The sequence below is a fragment of the Protomyctophum bolini genome (assembly GCF_963924005.1).
Source record: "Protomyctophum bolini genome assembly, chromosome: 11".
Lineage (NCBI taxonomy): Eukaryota > Metazoa > Chordata > Actinopteri > Myctophiformes > Myctophidae > Protomyctophum > Protomyctophum bolini.
This window is the reverse complement of record NC_137872.1, coordinates 3,133,177-3,146,515: the sequence shown is the minus strand read 5'-3', so window position 1 is coordinate 3,146,515 and position 13,339 is coordinate 3,133,177. Positions and strand designations below refer to the sequence as shown.

General features: G+C 43.4%; 1 protein-coding gene across 1 annotated transcript in view; it reads left to right on the top strand.

Annotated features, from left to right (window-relative positions):
• Positions 1–174: 174 nt before the first annotated feature.
• The window catches only part of top3a (DNA topoisomerase III alpha), a 31,821-nt gene continuing 18,656 nt past the window's right edge, over positions 175–13,339 (top strand). Inside the window, exons 1-11 of the mRNA XM_080776460.1 lie at positions 175–713; positions 1,810–1,869; positions 1,966–2,039; positions 2,507–2,582; positions 3,524–3,632; positions 4,245–4,388; positions 7,716–7,886; positions 8,806–8,906; positions 10,024–10,098; positions 11,684–11,766; positions 12,264–12,474. Coding sequence (XP_080632586.1) covers positions 495–713; positions 1,810–1,869; positions 1,966–2,039; positions 2,507–2,582; positions 3,524–3,632; positions 4,245–4,388; positions 7,716–7,886; positions 8,806–8,906; positions 10,024–10,098; positions 11,684–11,766; positions 12,264–12,474 — 1,323 coding nt within the window. The 5' untranslated portion in view covers positions 175–494. The remainder of the gene's footprint in view (positions 714–1,809; positions 1,870–1,965; positions 2,040–2,506; positions 2,583–3,523; positions 3,633–4,244; positions 4,389–7,715; positions 7,887–8,805; positions 8,907–10,023; positions 10,099–11,683; positions 11,767–12,263; positions 12,475–13,339) is intronic.

The window sequence follows — 13,339 nt, the reverse complement described above, 5'->3', positions numbered from 1 at the left end:
TTATTATTTTATTACACAAGTAGTAATTCAATGCAATGCATCTTTGTCTCGTGTTAATATAGTCTCACATTTCTTTTATTTTTATGTTTTAATATTCTTTGCTCGCTTTACGTTTACGACAGTTTTACGACAGCACCAGCAGCAGTGAAGTGATCAGGCGCGGAATTTGTAAACAAAGTCATGCTCACTACTGTCTCTCAAAAAACTTTTGCATTCGGCATGTTTCCCTGCATGTTTGCGCTCGTGGAATTCACAATGGACACCAGATGCTAATCGAGAAGATGGACCTCGATGTTGATATTGTTTTACACATTTCTCATATCGTTATGGGGCTAATGCTAGCCATAGTAGCATAACAACTTAGCTGTAGCTTTCCCAGTGAAAGTGACTTGGGAAGTGACAGTGAGTGTCTGACGTGTTGTGCTGTTGTTGACACCGGGTCTGTCTGTCTGCCGGGGACTAGAGCCGCATGTGAGAGGCAGGCGGATCGAGGCATGCTGGTACAGCACCTCGGGAGGGCTCTGTTCAGATCCGGACTCCAGAGGACCAGCAGCAGGTGTTGTTACTCTGTCTCTGGGACAGTCCCACCGGCGGAGACAGCTGCCGACGACATGATCCGCAGGACGCAGATAAAGAGGGTGCTGTGTGTGGCCGAGAAGAACGATGCTGCCAAGGGGATTGCTGAGATCATGTCCGGCGGGACGGCGAGGCGGGTAAGAGAGGAGTAATTCAATAAAGGACTGGTCTGGTTTACTTTGAACTGTTCTCACATGGGCACGATTGGATAATTACCACCCTATTAATTAACACACCGATGGATGATGATCTGATCATATATAGATTCGTACTCGTGACAATTCTGTTTTGCCATTCACTCATATTATAGTGTAGCCCTGGTTCAGTGCTTATACTGTCATAAGTTACTACTAACTTACTACTACTACTAACACAGTGTTTAGTGTCAGAGTCATATAACATTAGAATTATAGCTTTTTTTGTTCTTTTTGTTTGTACCGTTTTAATGTGGTGTATTTAACTATTGTTTCATCTGTATTGACCCAAACAAAAGTATTTCCCCTTGTGCCAGAGTCGCATAACATTAGAATAATATTTTTTTTTAAAGTTATTGTTTTTACTGTGTTAATGTGGTGTATTTACCTATGGTCTTGTCTGTATTATTGACCCAAACAAAATTATTTCCCCTTGGAAAAGGTGGTTAAGGTGTGTATATTATCTAATACTAGCCCCTCTCACTGACGCCCTGCCGGACTCCCATCCAGCTTCTCTCTAAAATGCACTTTGTGCCATTTTAATACAACAATGTACCGGGCAGAGAGTCATTTCTTCAACTACGGCATTTCCGGGATTTGCCTGCGCTGATCTCGTTGGATTAATTTTATTTAATGACTAAAATTGTGCATTTTAGAGAGAAGCTGGGGACCTGAGACGCTTCCCAGCTTCGAGAATAGACTTTTACCGTAAGGTCTACTAGCAGGGCTTTGTTTCGTACGTCGTTACGTAGTTTTGTTTATTTTCGGGGAATTGTAAACCCTCGACCGCAGTGGGAAAAGCTGCTATAGTGAGCAGGGCATCAGTGAGAGAGACTCGCTGTAAGCACTGGACCAGGGGCTAATCTAAGACCAGCACTTGACTTGCTGGGTGGAAGCTTTGGCCTTTATTATGTTGGTTGTAATTTGTTTTTGTTACAGCTCATCTCCCTAACAGTGTAATAACTACCCAAATAGACGTTGGTGATATAATCCTACCCTAGGATTTGCCACAGTATTGACTGATGTTTTCCATTCCCAGAGAGAAGGACTGTCGGTGTATAATAAGATCTATGAATATGAATACAACCTGTTTGGTCAGGTAAGTTAAGATAAGTAATTTAATAGTTGTAATATTAAATTATAGGCTATTTCTTGTGTAAACAAGTTATTATTTTAATTATTCTTTACCTTACAGAATGTGACGGTGACAATGACGTCAGTGTCTGGACATCTGCTGGGCTTGGAATTCAAATCACAATTCCAGAAATGGTAACTAAGCCGCAATAGACCCCCAGGGGTCCTTGAGAGAGTTCCAGGGGGTCCCCAGCTAAATGATAATTAGGAACCAAATAGACCCTTATTTGGTTCCAGTGACATCATCGATGGGGAATCCAAGCTAATAGAAACTGCAGGCTTTCTAGTCCTGAAAAGTTGCAATGCGAAAATGGAAGCCATCGTTCTCACGATAATGAAAATCTAAACATCTTTGTAAAGAAAATCTTGTTTTAAAAAAAAATCTGCCTAATAATGATGTCACTAAAAGACGGTTTCTAAACTGCCAACAGCCCTCCTACGAGACACAGACTGAGTAGAAAACAAACTGCCATTTTAGCATGATTATTAGTGAGGACCTATTATATGAAGATAGGTTGAAAAGTGGTGAAGTGCAGTTTCCAGAGGAAGCACACCTGCTTTTCTTTCTTCATTTGTGTATCTACTTTGCAATATGTCTACAGGTACAGTTGCAATCCCGTGATGTTGTTTGATGCTGAGGTGGAAAAATATTGTCCTGAGAACGGTGTAAAAATCAAGGTATGTTTATTTAAGTGCTATCCTTTCAGTAATCCTATAGAACGTCATTTAGTAAGCGCTTACTTTTTCCAACTTTGGCATTGACTTTCCATTTGCTAATTATTTGTTTCATGAGATTTCTAGTAGGTACCCTTTAAAAAAATGTCCAAGGTTTAGTGTTAAAACGGGGTGCATTTTGCATCCGAAAATGCAGTTTATAGTTAAGGGAACTAATATAATAACAACGACCTCTGTCTGCATCCACGGGATGCACTACTATACTACTGTACTGTTTTTTTATTCTAGATTATTTTTTGCTAGCTTTAGTTATAATAATCCTTTCTTCTTCTGTTTTCTACATGAATATAACCACATTATAACCATATAAAATGAAATAGGAGTTAAATGCTGCAATTTGTAAAAATGGCAAAATATGACTCCTAACGTCGTTGAAGTGGGGACTCATAAAATGTCCCTGGGACTCATCTAGATTCTAGAAGACCATCCCTGCATCCCCGGGACTCATTACATTGAAAACCTATTTACATCACTACTAAGTAGTGGCTTAAAATGACCATGTGGTTATTACTTCTCATATAATCGTCAACTGTAATTGCTTATTGATTAATAGATGTTTCTTTTGAACAACAAGACCATAACGGTGATGAATAATATAATAATAATAATATTAATAATATTCATTGCCTTTACATGCTGCAAGCAGCAGGGGGCCATATCTGCCAAATCAAGACAACCAACATGAAATATGGATGGATACATTATTTAAATCTTGACAGATGTCGAGCTCTTTTCATATGTGTCTTTAACTTATTTTTTCCCCAATCGTGACCTATTAACCTTGCACCCTTCTACCCCTTCTTCTACTGCTCTTGAGTGCGTAATATGAAACCAAATGGGTTTCATTTTGCGCTCTCATTCGCTCCTCTGTTCTCCCTCTGCAGCGGACCCTGGAGAAGGAGGTGAGGCAGTGCCAGGCTTTAGTCATCTGGACCGACTGTGACCGAGAGGGAGAGAACATTGGCTTTGAGATCATAGACGTCTGCAAAGCAGGTATGATATTACTGTGGCGTTGGCAGAGAGGTTACTGACATCAATTATTCAAAGAAGCACTGTCCGTGTCTATGACCTGAACTTGTACAGTACAGTCAAGGCAACTGCATTTTTCAACAATGTACAATTTTGACTCATGATAATGAGTATATGACTGTGTGGAATGCACTGTGGAATGCACTTCCCATTGCAGTCAGAACTGCAGCATCACTCCCAATCTTCCGCCGTAGTCTGAAAACCCACCTTTTCAGACTCCATCATGGCCCATAGCACTTACCCGACCCCCTTAGATAGCATTTCTGTAGACTTAGATAGCATTTGATACAGACTTATAGCATGTTACTTATGTAGACAGCACTATAATTGCATTGTATGTAGTCATAGTACAGATGTATAGCATAGTAGTATAGATGTATAGTTTACATGTATAGTTTCATTATATAGATATTCCACTGTTACTTTCTTAGCTTACGCATGTTTCATGATAAATGTTTTATGTGATGTATTCCCATGCTTTTTTGTAAGTCGTAAGTAAGTCGCTCTGGATTAAGAGCGTCTGCTAAATGCCTAAATTGTAAATTGTGTGTGTGTGTGTGTGTGTGTGTGTTTCAGTAAAGGCCAATATCCAAGTGTTCCGGGCGAAGTTCTCTGAGATTACGCCGAACTCCATCCGACGAGCCTGTGAGACGCTAATAGCGCCAGACGCCAACGTCAACGATGCCGTTGATGTTCGCCAGGAGCTGGATCTCAGGATAGGTACAGTAATGTGATCACTAGTGATTCACACAATATTCGGCCGCAGAAGATATTCGGCAGAAAATGGCAAAAAATGCATTCGGTGGCCCAGGCGGTGGCGTAACCGTCTGGGCACCCGACTGGTAATCCAGTCGCAGTGTGCCGCGGGTTCGACTCCCGAGCCTGACACGGCCTTTACTGCATGTCTTCCCCCCCCATCTCTCTCTCCCGTTTCCTGTCAGCCTACTGTCTGTCCCTTCAAAAAAACCAATAAAAGGCGTAAGCCGCAAAAGATGCATTCGGTTTTGGCCCGAATAGGCAGAAATATATATCACCGAATAGTGTACATGCAATTAATACATTCAAAAGAGCTGAATAGATGTTTTATGGACCCATGATAGTGATTATTATTTACGTTAGGTTTTGCCATAACCATTTATTTTTGCCATAAATCAGGTGGCTTTAATTTAAGGTACGGCCATGACTGACAGCAATGGTAGGAAAAAAAGATATATAATATTAATCATTCGGTTATTCGGTTCGTTATAACTGTTTCCTATATTCGGTATTCGGTTTCGGGCCAAGATTTTCCCCTTCGGAAAATTCCCTGAATGTGATGTTCATTTGTCAGGCCAACAGTGGTAGAAATGTACCCCGACAGTTGGTTCTTAACCCATTCTGACCTGAGATCAGATTCATACGAGGTTTCCACTGGACACACACTGGTCTGATTAACCCATTCTGACCTGAGATCAGATTCTAAAAATGTCAGTCGTTCTTCGATTTTTCAAAAATAGCAGACCTACAAGCTCATAGCGCGCCACTCGGTGGCGCGCTATGAGCTTGTAGATCTGCTATTTTTTTTTGTGACGTTTCATTCCCATGTTTTTTCTTGTTGTTACTCCCCAGTCCCCACTGAGTTCAAATCTGTTGTCATCTTTTTGCGTAGATTTGTTGATATGATGATAAATGGAAAAAAGAAAACCACGCTTCTCAATTCTTTTTTGATTAAAGTAAATAATTATAGATATATAATAATCACTCAATTATTGATAGACTGCAGCCTCTAAAGCACAATGTCGCACGGTCAATTGTGTCCAGCACATGCCAGACTAAAAACTGGCTGATGTAATCTGAAGCTGGTTGCTTTAGATTACGTCAGCGATGCCCACTGACCTATATATTGTACATAAGGATGTACAGGCCTCGGGCCTGGAAATTTACATTACACACCTTTTTGGTGTGTTAAAGGCAAGTTTTGGTACAACTCCAGACCAGTGCCAATAATAGTGCGATCGATGAAAACGCCCCTGCCCTACTTAATATGATTTTAATTGACCCACTGGGAAAGCATGCGTGTCATTTTAGATTTTTTTTGCATTGGCTATTAAATGAAAGTGGTCAACACTCTCAGAACAGCCATCATTTTAGTGGTCATTAAGCTCACTGAGGTAAATAAATAAAAGGAACATTTATTGTGTGGTGGCTGTTTTCTCAGTTTTGTGGGTCATTCATTAACCCATTCTGAACGGGAACCCATATTGGTGTTAGCATCATGTTATGCTTTAGCTATTGAAAAATAGCAGATCTACAAGCTCATAGCGCGCCACCGAGTGGCGCGCTACGAGCTTGTAGGTCTGCTATTTTTTTGAAAAATCAAAGAACGACTGACATTTTTAAAATCTGATCTCAGGTCAGAATGGGTTAATCAGACCAGTGGTGTGTCCAGTGGAAACCTCGTATGAATCTGATCTCAGGTCAGAATGGGTTAATCAGACCAGTGTGTGTCCAGTGGAAACCTTGTATGAATCTGATCTCAGGTCAGAATGGGTTAATCCATTAAGACGGGGAAAGTTATCCGTGTCATTTCAGATTTTTTACGTTGGCTATTAAAAAAATAGCAATTTACAATTTAGGGCATTTAGCAGACGCTCTTAATCCAGAGCAGTAAGCGAGAACAACACATGGTAATACATCTAATCAATGCATACAAAGAATCATAAGGAAGCTAAGAATGTAGCAGCCCTGAAACATGACTGCCATGATGATTATCATGACAGTCATGACTTAACTGCACCCTGTTTTTGGCACTCGCTACATTTACAACTTTTACGTATATATAAACATTCGGAATTCAAATATAAAGTACTCACAATTTGTTCCACGGGTGTTAGTTAGTTGCTGCTCCAGCGATTAGAATTTCTGCATCCCATAGTCATGAACCATGGCTAAGAATGTAGCATCTGTCTAACAGTAGAAGAAAACTGTGCAGTAAAGCTATGTCTACATAATCAATCTACACGTCTAAATGACGTAAATTGAGCCTTGGCAGGCATACGCCTGTAAGGTCGTCGAGGCTGGGGCAAGTGCTACGGCTACGATGGCGTCTGAAGAGGTGAGTTAGGGTCTGATCAGACTTTGAAGATATGGGGGTGATATGGGGATGCCATGCCTATGGTAAGCTCATCTCATACTTGTAAGAGCATCACTTTGTGAGCTTGTACATCTGCTATATTTTTGTGAGAACTACTGAATTAAGAAGGCATTTGCAGAATCAGCCTCGGGTCTAGAAAGCCAGCTGTATCTTAAAATTGCACATGGCACCGGTAGTTGGTTCTAAGGTCACATTCACACCAGAGAGCTTTGCTGCGATTAAAACGAATCCTGCTGCGCACTTCCGTTTGGCAGGTGTGAAGGCTCATTCGAATCCTAATGCGTATCAAAGAACCGCATTCCACTCCGAGCAAAAACGGGGGTTTCGCTTCGCTTCCAATCGCACTTGATTACGATTCGGTGCAGGTGTGAATGCAATCCGCACGCAGTAAATAAAGGAAATGAAGCAAACAAAGTGGCGGGTGAGGAGCTGAACACAGTTTGGAGACGGAGAAGGCATATTTTACGCAGCGCAAAGATGTCCCGTTACCGTGGATACTACACGTGGTCGAATGAGGAGACTGAAGCCCTGATCGAAATGAGGACGAGTACATTAATCAATTGCTTAAGAAAACACATAAAAACACTGAAGTGTATTATAACCTACAGAATATTCTGTCTGTCCGTCTGTCGGTGCGTGCCGTAAACATGGAGTGCTGTCACTGTGTGGGGACTAGTGGGGAGTAGGGACTTTCATCTCGATAAACTTGTAAACATACGCGAGTCTACCGAAGTATTAGGTGGGAATGTGACCTACCTCTCTGTCCTCTGTCCTCTGTCCTCTGTCCTCTGTCCTCTGTCTTCCGTCTCCAGGTGCGTCCTTCAATGTGACCTAACTCTCTGTCCTCTGTCTTCCGTCTCCAGGTGCGTCCTTCAATGTGACCTAACTCTCTGTCCTCTGTCTTCCGTCTCCAGGTGCGTCCTTCACTCGCTTCCTGACGATGCGGCTCCAGAAGATCTTTCCAGAGTCTCTGGCCAATCAGCTGATCTCGTATGGCAGCTGTCAGTTCCCCACTCTGGGCTTTGTTGTGGAACGCTTCAAAGCCATCCAGGCCTTCATACCGGAGACCTTCTACAAGATCAAAGGTAAAAAAAAACAAAAAAACATCCATATTATACAGTACACACACACACCTGCATAGTTACCCATACACAAAATATGAAATATGAATTCTTTAAAAAATATATATATTTCTTATCCCACAATTTTGTAACCCATTTTTCACCCCTGTGTCAATCATCTAATGTGATCCTGGGTACCTACCCTAGGGGACACGGGGAGAACATGTGAGGGTACCTACCCTAGGGGACACGGGGAGAACATGTGAGGGTACCTACCCTAGGGGAGAACATGTGAGGGTACCTACCCTAGGGGACACGGGGAGAACATGTGAGGGTACCTACCCTAGGGGACACGGGGAGAACATGTGAGGGTACCTACCCTAGGGGAGAACATGTGAGGGTACCTACCCTAGGGGACACGGGGAGAACATGTGAGGGTACCTACCCTAGGGGACACGGGGAGAACATGTGAGGGTACCTACCCTAGGGGACACGGGGAGAACATGTGAGGGTACCTACCCTAGGGGAGAACATGTGAGGGTACCTACCCTAGGGGACACGGGGAGAACATGTGAGGGTACCTACCCTAGGGGACACGGGGAGAACATGTGAGGGTACCTACCCTAGGGGACACGGGGAGAACGTGTGAGGGTACCTACCCTAGGGGACACGGGGAGAACATGTGAGGGTACCTACCCTAGGGGACACGGGGAGAACGTGTGAGGGTACCTACCCTAGGGGACACGGGGAGAACATGTGAGGGTACCTACCCTAGGGGACACGGGGAGAACATGCAAACTCCACAAAAGAAATAAAAAAATAATTCTGGCTGTAGACATGTGGCGCATGTCTTTTCGCTCCCAAAATATGATTTATTACTTTGTGATCAGTTTTCTCTCTCTCTCTCTCTCTCTCTCTCTCTCTCTCTCTCTCTCTCCATCAGTTATCCATACAATGGAGGAGGATACTGTCGATTTCAGCTGGAAAAGAAACCGTCTTTTCCACCACACAGCATGCCTGGTTCTCTACCAGATATGCATGGAGGTGCGTGTAGTGTACAGTATGTACTATATATTTTTGTCTACAGTACGGTACATAGGAAACCAAATATTCTAACAAATAAACAAACAAAAAACACGTGCACTTAGATTCAAGTGGTATTTGTTTCTTTTGGTTTTGTGTGAAAATGTTACTACTGTGACTATTATTAGCATAATATTGTTAAGCTTGTTTTTCAGAAGAAAAGAAAAAAAACTTGAATGTTGGCACTGTTCAGTAGAAATGTAGTTTGAGGACCTGTAAAAGGGATGTACATATATATTTTAATTTTTATTATTTTATAATTTAATGGACAAAAGGGTAGACGTAATAAGCCTAGGCTTCAGTCTATACCATTTTTTTTCCAGAATAAGAAAAAACAACAACTGATGAACTAAGAATGTTTTGTATGAAGAAAATAAAATAATAATAAACTAAACTAAACAGATAGTAGATTAGCTATTGTCACTAGTTTGGGTCCTGGTGGGGGTGACATTCAATTTCTCTTTTGGTTCTCGAGCTAAAGAATCTACTGCTGTATACCATAATAAGATGTTGTTTTTAACCCATTTAGACCTGAGTTCGATTTTACAAAATGTTTCTATGTCAGTCGTTCTCAAACTATTTCATGTCAAGGACCCCAAAAACGTGACATTTTTTAATTGGCCCATCTGAAAATATGTAATTCCAGCCAGGGACCGCCCCAGAAGCAAAGATTTGAGTTAAAAACATTCGCTCTGAAAGAATATATATATATATATATTCAAAGATTTGTGCCACTTTTTCACAATTTTTGAAAAATAGCAGACCTACAAGCTCGTAACACGGCACTCGGTGCTGCGCTATGAGCTATTTTTCAACAGCTAAAGTATAACATAATGCTTTTTAAAACACCAAAAGGGGGTTCCCGCCCAGAATGGGTTAAAATGATATTCTGTTGAGCTCTCAGGTATAACTGTATCTTGTGTCTTCCTACCTACAGTATGTAATTAACCCCCCCCCCCCCGCCCCCCTGTCATTATTCTGAGTGTGGGAAGCATTTGTTTGTCTAAAAATGGCTAAAAATGTATTGTGTATGTACAGTAGATTAAAGGATTTACAGAAGAGTTCTTCTTCTTCTCAGAATCCCATAGCAACGGTCACCTCAGTAACCAGTAAGCCCAAGAGCAAGTGGAGGCCGGTGCCGTTGGACACTGTGGTGAGGATATACTGTATGGACACACACACATAATCCATTCTGACCTGAGATCAGATTCATACGAGGTTTCCACTAGACACACACACTGGTCTGATTAACCCATTCTGACCTGAGATCAGATTCTAAAAATGTCAGTCGTTCTTCGATTTTTTTCAAAAATAGCAGACCTACAAGCTCTTAGCGCGCCACTCGGTGGCGCGCTATGAGCTTGTAGGTCTGCTATTTTTTCAATAGCTAAAGCATGACATGATGCTAACACCAAAATGGGTTCCCGCCCAGAATGGGTTGATGATGAGAACAGATATACACTCTTCGTGTAGGCCTATCCAATTCTGTTTGAGCTAATGATAAGCTTTATTTACTTTTAATACATATAGAATACCAGGACACATACAGTACACACACACACACACACACACACACACACACACACACACACACACACACACACACACACATTGATTGATTGATTGAAAAAGACTTAACATGGAAAAATAAGTAGTGGAGGTACGTCTATAGCCCACTGGCATCGTGCATACAACATTTGGTGCTGATCTGTCCAGTAGTTTGCGAGATTAGGTATTAGAATACCAGGACACACACACGCACACGCACACGCACACACACACACACACACACACACACACACACACACACACACACACACACACACACACACACACACACACACACACACACACACACACACACACAGACAGACACTCTCATAGAGTGTGACACACGCTGAAGAAAAAACAGTAGGATGTTAGAAGTCAACGTAGAGACTCGAACCCTTGGTTTGTGGCGTTCCTGCTGCCCTGAACCCAGTCCACTGCCCTGCCCTGAACCCAGTCCACTGCCCTGCCCTGAACCCAGTCCACTGCCCTGCCCTGAACCCAGTCCACTGCCCTGAACCCAGTCCACTGCCCTGCCCTGAACCCAGTCCACTGCCCTGCCCTGAACCCAGTCCACTGCCCTGCCCTGAACCCAGTCCACTGCCCTGCCCTGAACCCAGTCCACTGCCCTGAACCCAGTCCACTGCCCTGCCCTGAACCCAGTCCACTGCCCTGCCCTGAACCCAGTCCACTGCCCTGCCCTGAACCCAGTCCACTGCCCTGCCCTGAACCCAGTCCACTGCCCTGCCCTGAACCCAGTCCACTGCCCTGCCCTGAACCCAGTCCACTGCCCTGCCCTGAACCCAGTCCACTGCCCTGCCCTGAACCCAGTCCACTGCCCTGAACCCAGTCCACTGCCCTGCCCTGAACCCAGTCCACTGCCCTGCCCTGAACCCAGTCCACTGCCCTGCCCTGAACCCAGTCCACTGCCCTGAACCCAGTCCACTGCCCTGCCCTGAACCCAGTCCACTGCCCTGCCCTGAACCCAGTCCACTGCCCTGCCCTGAACCCAGTCCACTGCCCTGAACCCAGTCCACTGCCCTGCCCTGAACCCAGTCCACTGCCCTGCCCTGCCCTGAACCCAGTCCACTGCCCTGCCCTGAACCCAGTCCACTGCCCTGCCCTGAACCCAGTCCACTGCCCTGCCCTGAACCCAGTCCTGAACCGCCCCTCCTCTCTCTCTCGGACAGGAATTGGAGAAACTGGCATCACGGAAGCTAAGAATGACCGCCAAAGAGACCATGAAGATAGCTGAAAAGCTGTACACACAAGGGTAAGTGATAGTCATTTGTATTACAGTATGTCATGAGAAAAAATAAAGGGAAGCTCCACACACTCAGATCTGTGCACAATCAATTTATTTGGCAAGCTTTCGGTCTACTGACCTTCTTTAGACCGAAAGCTTGCCAAATAAATTGATTGTGCAACAGATCTGAGTGTGTGGAGCTTCCCTTTATTTTTTCTCATGTTCCCTTTGTGGCTCCAGAAACTCTCTTAAGTTTTTTCAGCGGATAAGCGGTGGTTCTTTTTCTATTTTTGTCTATATACAGTATGTCATAAAAGTAGTTAAAACATGCATTCTACTGTCACTGTGAAAATGTAAGGTCAAAATATAGAATTTGTGCAAATTCATAATTCCTACACCGTGAGTCCAATTTAAACAAAACGGACTATCGACATCCATCTCACTCTGAAAGATTTGCTTCAAGAACCACTACATTTTCTGAAAAATAATATAAAAATACCCTTTTTTTTTTTACCTCCCATCAGGTTCATCAGCTACCCCCGCACAGAGACCAACATGTTCCCCAAGGACCTGGCGTTGGGTCCCTTAGTGGAGCAGCAGACCCAGAGCCAAGCCTGGGGAACGTTCGCCCAGCGGGTCCTGGACCAGCCCGGTGGACCCAACCCGCGGCAGGGCCACAAGACGGACCAGGCCCATCCCCCCATACACCCGACCAAATACGCCAACGCTCTGCAGGTACATACTGACCACCAGGCCCATCCACCCTCATACACCCTACCAAATACACCATGTTTTAGGATGTTATTAGAGAAAGTAAAAGATGAGTGTTATTTTTTTTTCTTTCTCATTTGCTGCTTTCTTTCGTTTTAGGGATTTTAGCTGTTTTGTTACTATAGTCCTAATAAACCCCAGGAAATTACATCTGGCCACAGATAAATCACAGGATCTACTGAATGTGAAGGTAGCCTACTGGGGGGGGGGGGGGGAGGCACACTGTGGGCTGTATTTTGCGTGTCTTAAGTACCAGGTCTTATTCCCTATAACTTGAGTAAACTAAAGACCTGGAGGCGTGATCAATGCCATTTGGCTATTCGGAGTGGCCAAAGAGCATTGATCACGTATCAAGTACAAATTTGAGTTATTTGTACTTTACTTGAGTATTTCCAATTTCCAGTACTTTTACTTCTACTCCACTACATCTCAGAGGCAAATATTGCAATTTTACTCCACTACATACATTCGAAAAGTTACTAGTTTCCGCTTCAGCACTAATTTACACATTTCGGCCAATTTGAAAATAGCCGATCTACACGCTCACGTTGCGTCGCATGGTCATTATCCCATTCTGACCTGAGATCAGATTCATACGAGGTTTCCACTGGACACACACTGGTCTGATTAACCCCTTTCTGACCTGAGATCAGATTCTAAAAATGTCAGTCGTTCTTCGATTTTTCAAAAAATAGCAGACCTACAAGCTCATAGCGCGCCACTCGGTGGCGCGCTATGAGCTTGTAGATCTGCTATTTTTCAATAGCTAAAGCATAACATGATGCTAACACCAAAACGGGTTCCCGTTCAGAATGGGTTAAAACCCAAT